Source organism: Hypomesus nipponensis, chromosome 22, assembly GCF_054491055.1.
Source record: "Hypomesus nipponensis isolate SF chromosome 22, ASM5449105v1, whole genome shotgun sequence".
In the NCBI taxonomy this organism is placed as follows: domain Eukaryota; kingdom Metazoa; phylum Chordata; class Actinopteri; order Osmeriformes; family Osmeridae; genus Hypomesus; species Hypomesus nipponensis.
The window spans coordinates 6,657,945-6,678,682 of NC_140382.1; the positions used below are offsets into that span (position 1 = coordinate 6,657,945).

The 20,738-nt window shown below is 46.2% G+C and overlaps 3 protein-coding genes across 4 annotated transcripts; 2 read left to right on the forward strand and 1 right to left on the reverse strand.

Annotated features, from left to right (window-relative positions):
- The first annotated feature begins 879 nt into the window (after positions 1–879).
- cdc37l1 (cell division cycle 37-like 1) lies at positions 880–7,425 on the forward strand. Of its 2 annotated transcripts, none has more exons than XM_084687794.1 (8): positions 880–1,242; positions 2,134–2,424; positions 2,593–2,686; positions 2,765–2,880; positions 3,305–3,427; positions 4,687–4,866; positions 5,151–5,222; positions 5,771–7,425. In XM_084687794.1, exons 1-8 carry the CDS (start codon positions 1,129–1,131, stop codon positions 5,885–5,887), a joined length of 1,107 nt encoding a protein of 368 aa, XP_084543920.1. In that variant the 5' UTR covers positions 880–1,128; the 3' UTR covers positions 5,888–7,425. The 2 variants fall into 2 exon arrangements, with proteins under 2 accessions (XP_084543920.1, XP_084543921.1); XM_084687795.1 differs by having other exon boundaries at positions 5,508–5,864.
- A 4-nt stretch (positions 7,426–7,429) lies between these two features.
- ak3 (adenylate kinase 3) lies at positions 7,430–13,734 on the reverse strand. Its single transcript, XM_084687796.1, has 7 exons — positions 13,660–13,734; positions 13,450–13,500; positions 12,801–13,163; positions 11,497–11,616; positions 11,170–11,342; positions 9,673–9,791; positions 7,430–8,991 (listed from the first exon to the last, which is right to left on the reverse strand). Exons 3-7 carry the CDS (start codon positions 12,946–12,948, stop codon positions 8,871–8,873), a joined length of 681 nt encoding a protein of 226 aa, XP_084543922.1. The 5' UTR covers positions 12,949–13,163; positions 13,450–13,500; positions 13,660–13,734; the 3' UTR covers positions 7,430–8,870.
- Positions 13,735–13,828: 94 nt separating this feature from the next.
- Positions 13,829–20,492, forward strand: rcl1 (RNA terminal phosphate cyclase-like 1). Its single transcript, XM_084687797.1, has 9 exons — positions 13,829–13,992; positions 14,537–14,608; positions 14,907–15,082; positions 15,193–15,267; positions 15,421–15,545; positions 15,973–16,098; positions 16,191–16,347; positions 19,217–19,320; positions 20,323–20,492. Exons 1-9 carry the CDS (start codon positions 13,863–13,865, stop codon positions 20,474–20,476), a joined length of 1,119 nt encoding a protein of 372 aa, XP_084543923.1. The 5' UTR covers positions 13,829–13,862; the 3' UTR covers positions 20,477–20,492.
- Positions 20,493–20,738: the final 246 nt, after the last annotated feature.

Consider the following 20,738-nt stretch of genomic DNA (forward strand, 5'->3'; position numbering starts at 1 on the left):
TTTATGTTTTTATTTTTTATTTTTCTTAATTGTTTGCAATTATATAATTTTTGGACGAACACCTGTCTTAAAGTACGTGTAAAGTCAATAATAAATGTGTTCTGAGTTTGTCACACCACAGGAAAATGTGTTACGAACCACCCAGCCAGATTTGAATGGTCGCAATAAAATAAGTAATCAAAATCTTGAACAAATAAGGGGTGTGTCTGCCAGAAATCCATACAACAAAAAAATAATCGAAGTTTGTAGAAGTAGGGTAGGCTACCCGTTATAAAATGTTCACTGTTCATTGAGGCGGGTGTGGTGGAGATCATCAGCTCTTGATCAAGCTGGCTCTTCAGAAAATCAATCCACCAATTCTTGATCTCATCCTTCTTGGGAAATTTTAGTAAGGAGACTGGGTTGTTTTGTAAATTCTCGCATCCAGGGAATACACAATTGCTAGATGACGGTGTAGCTAGCAAACTGTAGGCTATAAAAATTACAGTAAATTAATAAAAGGTGATGACAGTAACTCACTCGCGATTGAGCAGGTAAACCACTGATGTTAACGCCCTCTAGTTACAACTAACAACGAGTCCAGAAGTCTTCAAAACGTATTGCTATAGAGTTGGGAGAGGAGCCATATTCCATGTGCCTACAATGCGTAATTGAGGGATTATTTCAGTCCCGTCCCAAAAATAGTGAACACAAAAACTGTGAAAAACTTTTTAACGATCTAACTCCACAATTAATTAGGCTACTACATAGTAAAGGTTTTTGTAACGTGTTTAGCACTACATTTCAAACATTCGTCTGTAAAAAAAAATATCGGAATTTGCTTTACACGGACTTTAGTTGCTCGTCAAAACAAGTGTCACGTGATCAAAGTTGTTGGCCACGTGCTCTAGTGACACAGCACAGCAGCATGGACAAGGAGGTGGAGGGGACTGTCAGCAAAAATAAGCTGTTCATGGCTGTGTTGTATTTCAGACTACCGATTCATCGCAATATTAAATGACATAGACAAGTTAGCACGTTGATTGTGTGTATTGGAACCTTGCAGAACTGACGGAGAAGTGTGAGCTGGTAGCGATCGCCTCGCCAGTAAGAAACCCGAGTGAGACCAAAGACAGAGACAGTGTGTTAATGATGGAGTGGTTCAGGGACGGAGATCCGATGTTCTCAGATCCGGACGGAGATCCCTGCAGTGCCTCAGGCTCTTTACCAAATAACTTCGACACTCCGCCCCTTAACTTTCAGGTATTGTTGGTGTTGATTTCGTCTTCGAACGGGGATTTATGAATAGTAGCTAAAATAGTAGCTAGCTAGCTAGCTACATTAGCTTGTTAGCTTAAATCAGGAGAGTTCGAGACTGAGGAGTTCAGAAGGAGCTTTTGCTCTCATTACCTAATGCTAACTAGCCCTCAAACTAGTTCTTTTTCATGTCCTCATCAGAAAAGGCTGGCTTGTAGGCTAGCTATTAAGCACTAATGCTGTTTTACAAGTTACCTTACACAATCACTACTTTTGTGCTTAGGGAATGCCACTGACTCAGCGAGATCAATGTTTAATGTGAATAGCAGCTTGACAGCTATGCTAGGTCGGCTAACTAGCTAACAATGGCCATAGCTACCTACATCAAGAAACCAAAGAGCACGGCGTCCGTCATACATAGCCAGGCAGAACCGCCTTACATTAATACGGTTTAAAGGCTGCGGTAGCCGTTTGATGCCTTGGACCTTACATGCGTATGCGAGGCTTGGACGTCTGTATTCATGCGCTGTCATCAAATAGCTAGTTCAGCTGTTAATGCTATCCCCAAGGATGAGATCACCAACCCTAAATAGTCAATGCGTCACTGTACGATTCCCTAATGTGCAGGGTCCATGAGTACATGGACATCTGTGGCTCGGTTAGCAAAGGTGGGCGATGTTGCCATGGCCTTGTTTACAGTTGCCATGTTAAGGCGATTATATTTTCTTGGGGAGTTAATGAAGGGCTTCTTTTTGTTGTCACTGACAAAGAGTGCTCTATCTTCCTTTGACATCACTTTCTGTTCTCTCCCCTCCTCTCCCCCATCCTTTCAACCCTCATCCTACCCCAATATTGTCCCCCATCCTCCTTTCCAAACCTGTTTACCCTTCTCACAAGGCTCCAGCCAGGGCAGAGGGCCTGTCCTCGTCCTTGGCCTCCCTGTGCCAGAGTGTCAAGGCCTCAGTGGTGTCCAGCTGGGGGCTGGTGGAAGCCCAGGACCAGCTCTGCAGTCTGGAGCTGCACAGCTCAGAGTCCACGGAGCAGGAGCGTGCACGGGCCAGGGCCTCCTTTGCAGAGCTCAGCGTCACCGAGACGGAGTGGAGGCGCAAGGAGAGCATGTTGGGAGGCTATGACCCCAGCCACAGCCCCGTGCTCGGTGCCCACGGCAGCAGAGACGTTTTTGACAAGGTAACTTTGAGACACACGGCCGCACGCTCGCCAACTCGTTCTCACATCGTTTTCTCACTCGTTCCGTTACCTCCTCGCACATTCATTTACCCACGCACACACACACACATGCATACTCTGAGTGACGTTGTTACTCAGCCAACCTCCAACCCACCTTCTGTGTTGTAGAGCATCATCAATGTCCAAAGCAAGAATGTTGACATGGAACAGGACAAGAGCAAGACTTTTGTTCAGAAGTATGAACAAGAACTCAGACATTTTGGTAAGGCATTGGGGAGTATGATTCAACTCGCGTTGACGCGGCCCGTGCGACAATTGTTGTTGTCACTTTTGCTATCAGGTATGCTGAGGAGGTGGGATGACAGCCAGCGTTTCCTGTCAGACTTGCCCCAGCTCATCTGTGAAGACACGGCCAACTACCTGATCCTCTGGTGCTTCAGACTGCAGGCCGAGGAGGTTAGAAACACACCCATGCACTCCTAACGCAGACACACGCACGCACTCCTGAGGAGGGTTGCTGTCCCTCCATGGTCACATGTCAGTGTGCAAATCTAGATTGACAGACAGGACTGACATCCTATCATTACATTTGGGCCAAATGCAACGATTGGTCGATAATTCTTTAGTCCTGTCCCTTCCAGGGAAGATATTGGACTGCGTGAACTAGAATAGGCCTTTATGGAACCGCTTTAGCCCTGGTTAATTTGTAGTTTCATTCAAATCAGGTTTGGGACTTTAATCCCAACGCTTTGTAAACGGGGTTCATGGAACAGGCCCCTGCTCTGTTGTCAACAGTCCACCAGTGTTGAAGTTCAAGGAACCTGCTAAGCACACATGCACACACCCTCTCAGGCCAGTGGTCCATCTGTGCTTTCTTCAGAAGGAGGCACTGATGGAGCAGGTGGCTCACCAGGCTGTTGCCATGCAGTTCATCCTGGAGATGGCCAGCAGTTCCCAGCAGGACCCCAGAGGGTGCTTCCGACAGTTCTTCCACAAAGCTAAAGTGAGTAAACAAAGGGGGAACGGAGCTGTAGTAGGGAAGAACACAATGAGCTGGCCTGAGGATGCAGGATATAACATGCAAACAGGAGCTGTAAAAGTTACAAAGTGAGTTAACAACAGTGTTATAGGAACATGACGTGTCTAGCATAGTTTCACTAGCATCACAATAAAGAAAGGTCGGTGTGTAATATGTCTTAAATAGGTGTTTGTGTGTGGTATGATTTGTACACACCACAGCATTGTTCAACCTGTGTTAAGCCAGGTCTGGAGGAGGGACGAGAAGAAGGCTCCTTTGATCCTCTTGCTTTCAGTAATGTTCTTATGTAACAGCAAGGTAACACACTATATATAACTGTCTGGCGAGCTGTCATGGAGGGATGGTGAGAGGGAGGATAGTGAGGGAAGTAAAGGAGAACCAAATGGGAAATTTGTAGTTTGATGCACTGCTGTCTTTTGACCACTAGAGAGAGACACGATTCATGACGAGTAATCATCAACACTCACACACAAGCACTGCAAATATATATGGCATCATGTTTGAAGTGCACTGCGTTTTCATCTACATTTACATTTAGTCATTTAGCAGATACTCTTATCCAGAGCGACTTACAGTAAGTACAGGGACATTCCCCCGAGGCAAGAAGGATGGAGTGCCTTGCCCAAGGACACAACGTCATTTTTCACTGCCGGGAATCTAACCGGCAACCTTCTGATTAATAGCCCGATTCCCTAACCGCTCAGCCATCTGACTCCCCTGTGAGCATTTAGTGAATCAGTCTGGAATGACACATCATACGAGCTCCGGTCAATGGTGGCTCAAAGCTAGATGAGGTTTCCATCAACTAGATTAATCTTAATCCAGAGAGCGTCCTCCATCAGACATCTGAGTCAGGCCTAATCTGTGTCAAAGGAAACCCGCATAATCCCTGCGGCAGTTATCCCTCTTCCTCAAAGCAGGTGGGACTGCATGATTCTGATCCAAAAGAATAACCTTGAATGAAAAACTCTTTTGGATTCATATTTTTGTTTGCGGACGCTCGAGCTGTTATTGTTTTGAACTACGCCATTTATTCGTTTTGCTTGGGCTTTTTGATTGACTTTGGAAATAAATGATCTCAATTTCAATTTATTCAAGTTTTGGTGTGTGAGCACCCCCCCCCCCTCCCCCTCAGGGTGGGATGCCGGACCTTTCCAGACCTGGACACCCCTCCCCCGGTCAGGTGATGAGTCATACTCTAGCTGGTGTGTGGTGTGTCCCAGGCAGGGCAGGAGGGCTACCTTGACGTGTTCCTGACCGAGTTGGAGGCCTTCAAGGGGAGGGTGAGGGAGTACACCGCCAAGACAAAGGGTGGAGACGGCCTCACAGACGCCAAACACCAGGCCACCGCCACTTCACACTGTCCCCTCGACCCCAAGGAGGTTCTGGAGTCGTTGCCTCCCGTAAGTCTGCCCAGATGTTTCCTGTCCCTAGTGGACACGAGGGCAACGCACCCTGGACCAGCGTCATGCCACGACGTGTCGCGTGTTTACAGGAAATCTCAAGCTGTGTGAAGGAGAGAAATCCTCTACAGTACCCACCATATTGTTTCTGTTGTAATGAGAGTAATGTTATAATGTTAATGTCGTGGTGTTACTATGTTATGCCATGACGAATATGTCAGGATGGTGATGTGTGCGTGATTTAATGAGTTCATCACTGTTTGCGGTGATGTTGTTGTTTGTAGGAGCTGAAGGCAGGTTTCCAGATGCAAGACAGGCAGATCCTCCAGAATGTTCTGAGCACCATGAACCCACAGGTATTTTCACTTCCCATAAGCCCCTGCACAGGGGGCACTGAACGACAGGGAGTCTAGACCGTAGCAAAGGTAGCCATAGTAATAGATGAGGTGGCAGATGGTGTTGCTGTGTGTGTGTGTGTGTTCTAATGAGACAGTCATGCTGTAGTGCTTCAGAACACAGCTTGTTGTTGTTGGACTGAAAGAATGAGAGGAACACCCCCCCCCCCCCTTCCCAGCAGGCCATTCAGTTTGACTGTCTGCCAAATAGGGAGACAAACATCTCCTCTTCCTCCCCTCCCACAGCACCGGTTCTGAGCCAGAGTTCCAGAACTCTGTGAACCAGTGACACCCTGCGCAGCATAGTGCTTGAGAGGTTACGTAACATCCTAATCTGTTTGAGCACTAGGGCCTGGTAATCCCTCTCCTGCTGGTGTTTCACTGTCATTCTCTGCACTCTCTCTGTTCTCTCTCTCTCTCTGTTCTCTCTCTCTCTCTCTCTCTCTCTCTCTCTCGCACATTCTCATTCTGTCTCGTCTCCTTCCCCCTCTTCTCTCTCTCTCCACCAGGTGGCAGAGTACCATGTAAAGCGCTGTCTGGAGGCGGGCCTTTGGGCAACCACAGCCAGGTGGGCAAAGGACGACGCTGCAGAAACAGACGACCTGCGCATGATGGAGACCTCCTAGCCTATGGGGTGCAAGACCTCTCGCTCCCTCATCCCCCCCCCCCCCCCCCCCCCCCCCCCATCGTAAGGGAATGACTGAATATAGGAGAACGTCAAAATGGAGGACTAAGGGCTAAGCTTCACAGAGACTTATTTTTGTATGCAGAATCTGCGTCTGAATGTGTCCTGCACTTTAAATTTGTTCCAAATGGAGAGGTATTGGAAAGAAGAAGTGGAAGGACAGAGGGGCATTTTTTGAGAGACTTCCTGTTGCTTCTTTCCTGCTCACCGTCACTGTCTCCTAATCACGTGGATTTGAAAGTCTGTCCGATTTTTTTCCCGGGGGCAAATGCATTTGGGCATGTGTTTTTTTGTTTGGTTTTTTTTAGACCATCAGAATTGTTGTTTTCTATGTTTATTTTTGTCTGATAGAATGTCAGTCCGTGTGTTATGAAGGCCATCGTGCTGCTCATCCAGCTGGGGCTACCTCTCAGAGGTCCCGAGTGTCACACAGAAGGCTGACCGGTCCACGCACAGCTCCCACCAGCCACGTCGGTCACAGTCACTCGTCAGTGTGAAAACAACACGGAAGTGGGGACCTCTGACTGGATCCAGCATCTCTTTCACTTTCCTCCATTGAAGAGACAGAGAGTGGCCTACACAGACGGCTTGGCAGAGTGAGCGTACGCTCGTGGGAGGAGTGCTGCTGCTGTTCCCAGACGACTGATGCCCATCCAATCTCTAATCGATCAAAAGGAATTTGTAGGAAAGTGCGTTAACTTGTTGAACCCTGACTAAAACTTGACATTACATGGATTGTTACTGAGACAGCTGAACTTCAATGAGGATTGTCATCATCAAGCATCAAATACAGGACCCGTCTCAATAAGCTATCATTTATCACCATGCCATTCTGCTGATGGCTCTGTCTGTGCTTGTATAGATGACAGGGTCGCAGCAGTGATGCTGTATAGATGACAGGGTCGCAGCAGTGATGCTGTATAGATGACAGGGTCACAGCAGTAACGCTGTGAGCCTTCACAGTGTCATGCTAGGCCTGTCCCCTCCATGACCGACTTACTATGCAAAGCAAAATTGGATTTCAGCTGCTGTGACAGTAAAAAAAAAAAAACTCAACACAAAGGTTTATTTATTTGCCACCTTGGAACAATCTGGAATATGCCGTTGGTTGTTTCATTAAAAACTTGGGGAAATCTTCAGACTCCAGGAACCGGGTGTAGCTCCAACGTCGTCGTTGTACGCTTGTAAGCTATTGTACGTAAATCGCACAAAGATGACAATGGCTTCTTCAGGATTTAAATATGAAACTTGCTAGCGTCAATGTTTGGCTTCTCCAGTGCCCTTTGATGGAGCATGGATATTGATACTAATTACAAAACACTAATCTGGCAAGATTAGAGCCAGATCCCATTATTGTGCTGGTGGCTCTGTACGCTAGCCAAGCACAGGACAGGAGGCATGGCTTCCACACACTCCTTAATAAGGTACTTTGATGTGCTCTAAACAGACAGCGACAATAAACATGAATGAAGATGTGAACCGCTACTTTGTGCATAATTTATTTTCATGTATTCCCTTAAATTATTCCATTGAGGTGGATAAACTTGTTTCACATAAGTATACTAATTCACAGATGTCTTGCTTCATCAAAAATAACAATAGATTTTTTTACTAAGTTGCTGGTGAAGACATACAATGCTGGGTACAACAACTCCATATTAAAACAAATTATATTAGAATCTAGTGGAAATAAGGCCACAATCATAGAACAAACTACAGGTTTACACAGTGCCACGTTCATGGACGGCTTCTCTACGGTACAGACTTCTATGTATGTAGCTGTTCTATATCAACAATGTTTTTTTTATTAGAGAGACGATAGCTAGGTGCTTGTCATGTTTGCCAATGTAATGTTTCCTACTCAGTAACAAACAGTACCTCGTATCTCTGTCTACTCCCACAGTGCACCCATGGTCAGCTACCAAAGGCCACACTATGAAGCTGCACCACAATCAAGTGTCAGTCGTTAAAAAGGCATACAAATCAGTCAGTCTCCTTAATAGCATTGTGATTCATCGTTTCTGTAAAAGCAATCATTCTAGACATTAAATTGCATCATAGGTACCTCATGATCTAGTGTCAACATACACATTGGGCACTTGTGCTACTGAAATGTGATAAGGAATGACCCTTCCCTGTCCCAGACAGGCTGGGGGAGGAGTGTTCCCCGGCTCTGGATAAGACAACTCAAAGGAACTGAGACAGGAGGGGTGCATCTCAACAGTCTGCGTTGCCCTTGTCTCCTCACCTTCATTTGTGTCTGTGACTGAGGAACCCCCCTGACAGAAGGGAACCAGTTTCAATAAATCCACCCAATGGATTTACTATCCAGCGTATCCACACCAGTGCAATGATGAAGAGCTAAATGAGAAAACTAGAGGGAGTCACTTGAGACCATTGAGATACACCCCTAATGTGACAGTACATCTGCCTTATTCTTGTCCAGGTAGGGAGTGTAGAGGGAGCGTAGAGAGAGGGTAGAGGGAGCGTAGCGGGAGCGTAGAGGGAGCGTAGAGAGAGGGTAGAGGGAGTGTAGAGGGGGCGTAGACGGAGCGTAGAGGGAGCGTAGAGGGAGGGTGGAGGGAGCGCAGAGGGAGCGTAGAGCGAGCAGCATGGGGAGTCAGGTGGCTGAGTGGTTAGAGAATCGGGCTAGTAATTGGGCTAATAATCAGGGCTAGTAATCAGAAGGTAGCCGGTTTGATTCCCGGCTGTGCAAAATGACGTTGTGTCCGTTGGCAAGGCACTTCACCCTACTTGCCTCGGGGGGAATGTCCCTGTACTTACTGTAAGTCACTCTGGATAAGAGTATCTGCTAAATGACTGTAAATGTAATGTAGAGGGAGTGTAGCTGTGGAAAAGAACAGTTCCTCGAGGCCATGAGAACCCAGGAGCCAGACATGTCCCTCGACCCTCCGAGAGGCTCTCTACATGTTCCCCAACACCTTCTGGCTCTGGTTGGAGAGCACTTTAGACAGCGAAGCGTGGATGAGAGGCCAAAGCTGGTTGGTCTCCGTCCCAGAGAATGTCTGGAGGACCCCTTTACTCCTGCGGGACAGAATGTAATAAGATCCACGCTTTACCTCAAGTTAACAAAGAATATAAGGATTGGAAGAGGCTGAGGAGGAAGAATATCTTCATGCTACATCCCATCATTTATGCTGTATCAAGATTCAATGTCTTTTTTATCAACAATAGCTTTTTTTAAGAGCAGCTGTTGGTAGCTGTGCTACTGTGGTACTAATTTATTTATTTTTTAATAAGGGAAGGAGGTAACGTGATTCTGATTCACTGGTTCTGGTGCCTGAGTCCACTATTTCTATTTCTGTCTCTGTGACGTCATGTTTTATACCTTTCACTTCATCTTCTTGCTGTCTGCTAGTCACCAAAGATGAAGAGATACCAACACTCTGCAGTGGGAAAAGCCTGTAACTGGGACACATGCCCCTGGAAAAGCTGAATGTTCATCCTTTTAATTGGTCCAAAAATAGACATGATGTATCACGTATTCGCTCAGGGCACACACGTTTGATTGATGCACACGTGAGTAAGCCTGGTTTTTATTTTACACACAGTCCTGCCATGACTGAGGCTTTAGTTTGGGGAGCTAAAATTGGTTCTTGCTAGGTCTTCCTTTTAAACGCTTTTTAAGTGTATATGTGAGACTTGAACCCAGGTCACCAGGTCCTTCTGCTGTATTCTGTCGCCGAACCACCTCCGCTATGTTACCTGAAGTACTCCAGGACTGGCTGCGTCTGGGTCTCGTAGGCCTTCAATCTCCTGGACACGGTGTCTGGCGTGTCATCCTCCCTCTGCACCAGAGGCTCTCCTGTGACATCATCAAGACCCTGAGGAACCAGGGAGAGACCAAGTCAAACAAACTATACACACCAAGGACTGGGCAGCTCTTTGTAACTCAAACTCAACTGGAGTGAAGTTTCTGAAACACCAATGTCCCCCCTTTTGTAGCGCCCTGCTTTGCTCGGGGAAACCTTTTGACACTATCAGTCTGTTGTTTAAACTCAGTCACTTCTCAGCGCATACCAGAACAAATACAGAGTTAATATTCAACCAGAAATGTCTTACAGCTTCTGGGCTTCATGAAGTGCAGTCTCACATTACAATCTTTGGAAATCACAGACACAGGAGGAATGGACAGAGGCCAAACAGCACAGCTCCCATTTTACAGTTATGTTTACACAATACAGCTGCCCTGGTGTAACTTCAGCCTGAATAGCCGAGATGAGACTAAAGGTCTTAACTTGGATGTCTACGGTAAACAATCCACACCTTGTCTTATCTCCTTCTCTCTCTCTTTGTCTCTCTTTATCTCTCTCCCTTAGCTTTTATCGTTGATGCTTAATCCATCTGTCCGACCCTACTCTCTTTCTGCCCTCCTACTTTCACCCTCTCTTCTACTCCCTCTTTCCTTCTCCTGGAAAAACACTGGCCTAGTTTTCTCTAAAGGACATTTAGACTGTGAAAACAGATAGCCATAACCACTTGTGTGAGAGCCAAACTTACTCAAATGGTTGCATGGAGAATCAGAGAAATACTCAAGAATGTGTGTGCCGAGGGTATAGAGACACAATATCATAGAAACCTAAAGGACAACAACACTTTGTAAAGTAGTAAAGGTTTTCTTACGTTTTCCCTCCCTCCATATTTCCTCAATCATCAACACCTCTTTAACCACTGGTGTTTTCTCCTCAGACTCAAAGATGGCTCAAGTCGCCCCCTTGCTGGAGAAGCCAACCCAGGATCCGTCCTCCCTCAACTATTTACGGCTGGGGTCCCTCCTTCACGTTGTTGACACAGTCAACAGTCACTGTCAACTTCCCATCTCCATGCTGGCAGAAATTGGCATCACTGGAAACACTCACTGTTGGTTCAGGTCCTTCCATACCTATCTGGTTAGACCTTCCAGCTCCTCTGGAGAGAGTCTCTACCCCGTCCCCCTCCCCTCCCCCCTATAAACAATAAGCAGTACACTACTTCTTGTAATACCTTGTGTCCCTTATGAAATCATATTATTGTGTAAATGTCTCTTATGCATCCAAGGTTGTGTTCTTACCCACCCAGTAAGCAATGTCTTCTATGGGTTCAAAGGTTCAATGGCATTTTGTTTAAGGAAGTACCATGACCATCATCTCACCATAACAACCAAACCAAATATTCTCCGGTAGCAAAATGGCAGTATATCAGCTTTGAGCTCTGACCACTCACAGCAATCTTTGGTGGTTTGAAGTTGATGTTGTAGACTCGACCGCTTGGGAGGTGGAGCCAGCGGGAGGTGAGTCGCTGCTGGATGGTCTGGAACGGCACGTCCAGGTTGATGACGGTGTCCACACTGTAGACACTGTCCAGAGCCTCGGCCTGAGCCACCGTACGAGGGAAACCTGGAGGGGGTGACAGGGCAGAGCGAGAAAGACAAAGAAAGGGAGAGGTTAGTTTGACAGGGCTGCTGTCCAGAAGACTGCTGGTTCTAGGTGCTAGGTACTAGATTGTAGGTACTATGTGCTGTGTTACAGGTACCGGGTTTTATGTACGTACCATCCAGCAGCCAGCTGGTGTGGTCCATGTCTCGCAGGTCTGCCAGGATTAGGCGGGAGATGACATCATCAGGCACCAGCTGACCATGGCTGATGCAGGATTTCATCAGAAGACCAAGCTCTGACAAGAAGAAGAGGAGGAGGAAAGAGCAGGGGCAGTACAAGGGGGAGGAGAGAGGAAAAAGCAGGGGCAGTACAAGGGGGAGGAGAGAGGACAGGAGACAGGACACAGGAATAATTATCTACACGTAAATCTTTTTCTGTGTCAAATTCAACAACAAAAAAAATCTATCTTTTTTATCTCCTCTATACAATTTCAACAAGTCGATTTGGGGGAGGGTAGAGTTTCTCAGTGGCCTTCTCCTTAATTGGTCGGTGTCCAATAGGAGAATGGAATTTCCTGACAAAAAGAACACAGGGAGGCCCTGCAGGACCTACTGTGGGAATACTAATACAAGCTAGCTCCTTGTAGGGATGAACCTCTACGGTATCCGAGCCTTCAATGTAACGACTAGCGAAAACAAGCAGACCATAAGCAGTGTGAGTTGTCAACACAAACCAGTTTTGCTACATGCCTTTTGTAAACCTTGCAGGCGAGGAATGTTCGTTTAAAAAAAAAAACTTTACTTACAAACTCCAATGGCAATGAACAGAATATGTGTAGGGGAAAGCTTTTCAGGAGACTTCTTTAAGGAGAGTATTTTAGCCTTGGTTAGGCCCTAAGGGTTCTTCACAAGACATGGCTCATATGGCTGTGTCAGATAGCAGATCTACTGAGTCTGACTTCGGTACAATTGATTGTGCTCATTAAGTGTTAATTACTGTTCTTATAAAATCAAACGTGGATTAGTGTTTACATTTGTTTCATGTGTAGTGTCTACCCATTTCAGGACGGTGTGGTTTGTGTTTGACTCCCGGTAGATTACTTTTAAACAGCAAGATAAAAATGAAGGATAGGGAGAATTTCTCTTATCTGGTAGGTCCAGAAAACAGACTTTAAACAGGCCTGGGTGAGTGTTGGTTTACATTCTTTTCAGTCATCTTTTCTCAATTATTCCGACTGGAAATCCAGATGATTAGCAAGGGCAAAAATCGCTGTTGTACTTTTTCCAACTTCTGATCTCTATACTATAGGCTATCCCTCCAGGCAATGTCAAATATGCAATAGGATTGATAAAATGTGACATTTCAGAGCTTACACTTCAGAAATAACTAGTGAGTTACGGACAGCCGCTTCACCGTATCCTCCATCTCTGATGCAATACAACTGTAAATAATGGTGAGCATCATGCACACTCAACTTACCTGTTTGGGCTTTAATATTGGCCCGTAAAAGGTCACCGCTGGAAAGGTGTTTAAGACTGAAACTTTTAGTTAAGCGCTCTGACACGGTCCCTTTTCCCGAACCGGGCGGTCCCATGATAACAGCACGGAATACCCTTTGTAAAACCATTTTCCAGTGTGTCTTAAAGTTAGAGAATAGACTTATTCTTCCCAATTAATATTCCTGATAGGGAGAGGTTCTTCAAGTGCGCTATAAGCACAGTGCGTAACAGAGCTCTGTGGGCGTCTCCCACAGTTCTGTAGTCTGAAGATCGACGTGGTCCCTCGGTCAAATCCCCCCATGTTCGAAAATCTTGAAGCGGAGGGGGGAGAAGGAGGAAGTCACTGTAGAAAAAAAACGACAGCAAATGAGGACACGCGCACCTTTCCCAACGCATGCTGTCTTGACATATCTTTAATCCAAGCCATTTAAAATATAATTATAGCAATTAATAATAATAATTATGTAGGCTTCAATACATCCGACTCTGCTATCTTTATTGTGTAACACTCTTATATAATTGGTCTGTTGTCCTGGTTAACTGGGATAAAATGTATTGTTGGCTAGCTAGGTTATAGGCTAGGCTACTGCGATAATCCTCCGTGTCTAACTTCGAAAAGGTCGGCTTACCCCAACGAGCTCTCACGGTCGGTCTCGGGTCTGGCATGTAGGCTAACGGATCTAGGAAGATATATATTATCTTAATAATATCTCGATAAGAGGATAGGAATTTTACAGGAATATGCCAGAGTAGATGGGTGTCAATGCATTTATGTCTATATTAACAAGTGAGTCAGTAGTTTAGGGTGTTCTCTCAATAGATTTGATGATGGAGCCTACCTGGGTGAAACCTGAGGCTGTTTAAGGAGATAATCAGCAACATCCGTACACAGCAGTGTTTCGGTGTCATCTAGCGGTTCAAAATGAAAATACGAAATCAGAACTATTTTACTCCCTCATGACTTGCCGTAGCTTTGTCTTATTCGTCACGTCTTAAACACGTGTATCCCCATGAATGTACTTTGAGAAACAACAACAACAGCATGGCAAGCCACGGGCTCACTTACGACGGTTGTAATTTCTTCAGACAAAGATTAGTGTTATCAACGTTAAGTGGTAAAAGGGTAAAAATAAGGAACATACGATCTAAGGATGACAACCCCGGGCTTCGAGGTACGTAGTTACAAAAACATGTGGTGTCGCAGTTTTACACATGGCAACTAGTTAGCTCGCTAGGCTAGCTGCTACGCAGTTTGTAGTTCAGCTTTTTTCGTGCGTCACACTTGACGCCTGTTGCCAGCAAATTGGTCAACGGACATCATTTTTGGACAGAATAATTCACGAACAGTTGATACTCAAGTCAATCAAAGTGAACTGTTGTTATCAGTGTGATTGTTGGGAGTGAATTTTGGTGCGCTGGCAATCGTCTTTTCTAGTGGCCATGCCCTCACGCGTCCTTAAGCCAACTCTACCACACGTTTTTATAAATCAAATCTTAACATCTTGATCTAATTATGCAGACACGGTTAACTACCTAGAAGTTATCGTTCAACCACAATTAGAAGTCTGTCTGTCTTAACCATGACAGACTAACGTTGCATTAGCCTGTTGGGTGTGGCAGTGTCTGACATGATCTACAGTTGTTTACTAGCAGCGTATTGCTCATGCAAGTTTAAGCACACACACACTTCTAATGCAGCACTGTTGTTTCCTCCAGACTTTGAAGCTAGTTTTATCAGACTCCTGGACAAGGTGACAAACGGAACCAGAATAGAAATAAATCAAACAGGTAAGCTTTATGCAAGTGATGCTTTGCAAATCAATGTACAAATCAAATAAGTGCGAAGTTACACATGTATTCATACACAGACGAATCAATGTAGTAGGTACTATTTGTATGTTCTCATATAGTGTATATATTCACACATTAAACTTAGAGAAATGTAATTATTTGGCATCATACCTAAACGTATGTGGGCCTCATGCCCTCAAAAACGTGGTTTCTGTGTCCTCTCAAACCTGCCCCCTACCCCTGGTGAATGACTGACCTGAGTTCTGTTCTGAGGTTTTGGTCTCTGTTTTCTCAGGCACAATGCTTTTCTACCAGCCCGGTCTGCTGTATGGAGGGACGATAGAACATGAGTGTAACACGCAGCGCTCTATAGGGTTCTACCTGGAGGCCCTCCTCATGCTGGCTCCCTTCATGAAGAACCCTCTCAGAGCCACACTGAAGGGGGTCACCAATGACCCAGTGGACCCCTCGGTGAGCATGCGCTCACACACAGTGGTGGAGCAATGGGGGATCTGTGGAGGAACGGTGGGTAAAAGGGAGTGGGGTGCTCATGACCCGTGTCTGTCTCTCTCTCTCTCCAGGTGGACCTTCTGAAGTCTACCGCCATTCCTCTGATGAAGCAGTTTGGCGTTGACGGGGAAGGTCTTGAACTGAAGGTGAGATGTTTCGACAGCGAGAAGGACTCGGTGAATCAACTGAACTGGACTCGGATCAGACGTTAGGAACGAGTCGGTGTTAAAACGTGCTAAAGGATCGATAGGAATGTGAAGAAAGACGGAGGTCTGGAGTCTTCCTGTGTTGTTCTTCAGGTGGTGAAGAGGGGCGTGGCCCCGGGAGGAGGAGGGGAGGTTCTCTTCAGGTGTCCAGTCCGGCGGACCATCCGACCCGTCCAGCTCACTGACCCTGGGAAGATCAAGAGGATCCGAGGGATAGCGTATCCTTGGCGACACTGAATAGCCTGCAACTCATTGGGCACACTCGTGGGCAGATTTTAAGAACAGGTGTGTGTGTGTGTGTGTGTGTGTGTGTGTGTGTGTGTGTGTGTGTGTGTGTGTGTGTGTGTGTGTGTGTGTGTGTGTGTGTGTGTGTGTGTGTGTGTGTGTGTGTGTGTGTGTGTGTGTGTGTGTGTGTGTGTGTTGTAATTAGAGCTGGGCTCATTTATGTAATAAAACATGTTTCAACTGAATTGAAACTGTTGTTTCTGGCGGCCATGGGAGAACCCTTGGTTTGGTATGTTGGGTGGTTATTAGCCCCAAACTTTTATGTCTGCAGTATTAACTGAATCCTGTTCTCACACACACACTCTTGTATACACACCGTGTGAACTGTGGTATTGGAACACCTTGACTGGATTGGCTCAGCTACTCTGTGAGAGTGTCCCCCCAGATGGCCAATAGGATTGTGGACTCTGCCCGGAGCATTCTCAACAAGTTCATACCTGATATCTACATCTACACAGACCATATGAAGGGAGCAAACTCGGGGAAGTATGTACACACACACAGACACCCACACACACCTCCCCCCCCCCCCCCCCCCCCCCCCCCGGACAATCTCTAACTGTGTGTGTGTGTGTCAGGTCACCAGGTTTCGGACTGACCCTTGTAGCTGAGACCTTGACAGGATCATTCCTCAGTGCTGAGATGAGCTCCACACCACAGGGCCAGGGAGACCCTGTACTGCCTGAGGATCTGGGGAGGAACTGTGCCAAGCTGCTACTGGAGGAGATCTACAGGGTGGGTCTCGCGCACACACACACACACACAAATGTGACCCTGTACTGGACAAAGACACAGCCATCCTCAGACCTCTGAGTCGCTCGAGAGTGTTGTTAACTGGGAATGTGGGTAAACATTTAGGAGGCGCTATTTGTTTACATGTCTGTGATTGAGTCAAACCCTGGACTGTGAAGGACTGTGTGTGTGTGTGTGTGTCTGCGTGTGTCAACATGTCGCCCATTTGACATGAGCTTACCACGATGGGACTGTAAAAAAATCTTCCAGTCAGATGGGTGTCCTGGTTAAGTGACTGTACTGATTAGTCTGCCCATTACATGTGCAAAAATATTTTGTGTTTATATCTGGTTCCATAGAATGTATTTAAATGTGAGTCTGTGTATTCATGTCCCTTAATGCGTGTTGGCATGTCCCAAGTGTGGACGTGTTACGTTTTGGACCATGGAGGACTAATGGGTACAAGCAGCATCATTGTGCTGGCTCGTCCGTAATGGTAATAGCATAACAATTTGATGTGTGCTCTCGTTCAAAATGTGTGCCGTGTACATTTTTGATTCGAGAATAAGAGTCTCTTCATCAAAACGTATTCAATTAGCCGGCCACGGCAGTGACTCGTCTGCGGCGCGGCTGGCCCCCGTGGTCGAGGCCCCTCTCATGAGGACATGTGAGTCTCGTTAGCCCGGGGGGGGGGGACGGAGCAAGATGATTGGCTTTGAAAGAGGGAGATTGTTGGGAGTGTTTCCCTAAGTGCTGACTGGGAACGCTGCTGTCTCAGAACCCTCACACAAGCGCCTGAGGGAGGGAGGGAGGGGGACATGGAGACCAGAGGAGACACCGGAGAGAGGAGATGTAGGCGCACGGAGAAGAGGGAGAACGGCAGAGACAGAGACGAGGAGACCAGAGAAGGTTGGCGAGGAGTGCAGAGAAGACTCGATGGACTCTTGACAGCTGGAATCATTGTTAATATTTGAAGCTTTCACGTGTGCTGGGGTCCCTTCTGAGTGAGTGTGTGCTTTAGAGGGAGTGTGTGGATGTTTGGTTTGTGGTTAATCAGTATGGACCCCTGGTGAACATAGTAAAGCTGAATAACAAATGGACAGTGTGATGCCGCGACAAGAAAAGATGTAAGTGGTGTGCTCTTTGAATATCTGACATACAAATACTGGGAGGCTACCACGGGGATCATCCTATGTCGAGAAAGGGAAGAGTTTCAAAATGCAAACTGGAATGAAGGCTTGAATGTTTCCGTCTAGAGGAATGGATGTTTCACTGGAGCAGGATCCTTGCAGATCTCTCGTGAGAGTTTATACGTTTCTTTCAGTGGTTCTGGAACTACATTGGTGTAGACTTAACATGTAGGTAAATATTCCCCCATTGTCTGCGTCCTTAGCATGTGTTTCATGGGTAGTAATTGAGTTAGGGGGGTGGGGGGGGGGGAGAGAATTTGAACAGTCACGTGAAAAGGAGGTGGAAGACTGGGACACACTGCTGTCTGTTTGGGTCGAGCGGGACAGCAAGTTCACAGGATCTTACTGGATCCAACTGGTCAGAAATTGTGTTGAAGTTGTCCTGTCTTATAGTTGCCGTATAGTTGCTGTGCACCTGTGACCAACTAACAATACATGCAGTTTGTTGATTTGTAATTGTTTAAATAAGCAGATGGCTCCAATTAGAGCGTTCTCTGTGTTGATGGTCCAAAAGTTTGCATTGTACTTCGTCAGACGAGAGACCGAAATGTTGCGTGTTCCAAGGATGGAGGCCGTTGGTGGTCTGTGTGGTTGAGGATTCCAGGTACTTTCCAGAAGCCTTAGCTAGTGGTAGAGGGTGTAGAGTTTCTACTGAAGTGTTAACGTCATGATGGCTCCTCTGTTTAATGGTCCTGTGAGGTTGACTATCAGATACCAGACCTGCAGTGTGGTTGCTAGGCTTGGTTGTTGGTGAGTCTAGATAGTTGAAGGTTTAAGGTAAGTACATTTTCTATGGGTCTTGTTGACTACATTACTTGTCTTCGTTTCTGCAGTTGACTAATCATTGACTCAACGCCAGCTTAAATGTTTTCCCCATGACCTGACATTAGGTCGTTTTTGAAAGTGTTTTGTAACACACTTGCTATTGGAAGTTCCCATGAACATTTTCCTTAACCCCCCCCCCCCCCTCACATTCTAGTTTCTAGAAATGTACCTGGAATTTTCCACCCCATAGCAACCCCAGTGACGGTACAGTAGATCTAGATTGGATGAAAGCCAATCATGTCAACATAGCTGGATGTCGTAAAAACAATGTTGCCATGGTTTCTTGATATGGTTAAGTGATTGAATCATATTCTTGCTGACCGCGTGTCACGCTAAATACCCACAACGCTCAGGGGCAAGCATGGCACGTGATTGGCTGGGCAGACTGGGCTCTCTGTCCTCCAGCATCCCAAATATGTGGAGTCACAAGAGGAGTGCAGCGGCGAGGGACGAGGATGGACCTCTCTGACTGTCTGTGGGACTGGCCGTTTGGACGACTGACTGGCCAACTCCCTGACTGACTGGTTAAGTGGGTGACTAGCTGACTTCACGGAGGAGACTGCTAGAAAGAAAAATATAACTGTTGGTGTTCAGCCATTCCGAATTTTTGCTGCACTTTATCTTCATCTGTGTTCACCTTTACCGAAGTGATCTGATTGGTTGATGTGACTGGTGGATATATACATTGATATTTAAGTTATCGTTTGGCAGTATTTGGTTTCCTAATGACCAGTGAACCTTGGGTGGGCCTGGGTGATGCAAATACAGTGGTGGGGGGTCGTTAGCATGGACGTCACCCGGACGCGGCTGTTACTTTATTTTCCTGTTAATGTTTTTGTTCCTCCATTTGTCTACAGGGCGGCTGTGTGGATTCAGCCAATCAGAGCCTGGCGTTGCTGTATATGACCTTGGGCCAGCAAGATGTGTCCAAAGCCCTGCTCGGCCCCCTCTCTCCATACACGTAAGTGTGTGTGTGTGACAACTTGGCAAGGTTCAGGGGGTACAAAGGTCTCTATTGCAGCAGGAAACATGGGGACTAACTTGACAATGTTTGATGAAAACAAATATTGTTGGGTTTGTTTCTGTCATTTCCCAACAACCTCAGCCTTAAAATTGTGTTAATTTTTTGTTGTACGTTTGTGTGTGAGTGGGGGGGAAAGGATTTGTTCACTGTCTTTAACCTTTCTATGGGGACAGGAAGTGTGTGGGTCCTATGTGGGCTTGTGTGTGTGTGTGTGTGTGTGTGTGTGTGTGTGTGTGGCTCTCGTATCGGAGATCCCGGCTATGAACTGTCCATTTTCAGTTATCATGGTACCGGTGCTGTGTCTCTGTAAAGTACAGTACTATGATAACTGAAGATTGGCAGTGCCATCGCAATGGGCCAACGCTGGACTGTGGAGGAGCAGCACCAGCAATACTGCTGATTCTGGAGGACTCTTGAATGGGCACAACTACGTCCACCCAACCATCCAAGACACCATTGCTTAGTGAAGCTCAACAGGGCATCGAACTTGTATATCTTTGGGTCCTGAGCAATACACCCGCTGATTTTTTTAAAGATTTTTTCAACCTCATACAGTGTATGAATAATCAGGTCACAAGTGCAAGACAAACATTCCAGCCTTAATAGTTAGATGGTGTGTGTGGTTTCATGCTGTTGTGGTTCTTCACTGACTTATGCTTGGTGAATTTCTAAACGTACACCTGGCTGTTCAGCTCTGACATAGGGGTCAAAGGTCACCTGGGCTTCTGTGTTACTGGGTTTCATGTTTACCTGCGTCCTCCACTTTCCCCTGTCCCCATGACACTGATCTGTTTAGTGTTGAGCTCTGTTGAAATGGCACTCCCCACATGCTGTTGAGTTATGTTCACCTTGTGTGTGTGTCTTTGTGAGAAAGACAAACTAATTCTCAATGATTTGTCTCGCTCCCTGTTCCTTCCTTCCCCTCTCTCTCCGTCCCAGTATTGAGTTCCTGAGGCATGTGCGAGACTTTTTCCAGATCATGTTTAAGATCGAGACACGGAAACCCCTGGATGACGAGAGGAAGGGAGGGGACAAGGTCCTGATGACCTGTGTGGGAGCTGGCTACGCCAACATCAGCAAATCCATCAAATAAAACTTTTATATTAAAATGTGTATTTCATTTCGTGAAGCACTTGCTTTGACTTCATCACATGGTTGATGATTGAAAAGACCCAATCTTGTCAGGATTTAGAGTCATTAACCATATTGTATCTTGTCATCGTGAAGTAATGTAGGGGCAGAGGAGCACACAGAGTTGGGTAGTAACAGATCACACAGTATTGGGATTATGCAATCTATACAAAGAAATGAATATCTTAACTATAATGGACCCCGATTTCAGATGAATATATGTG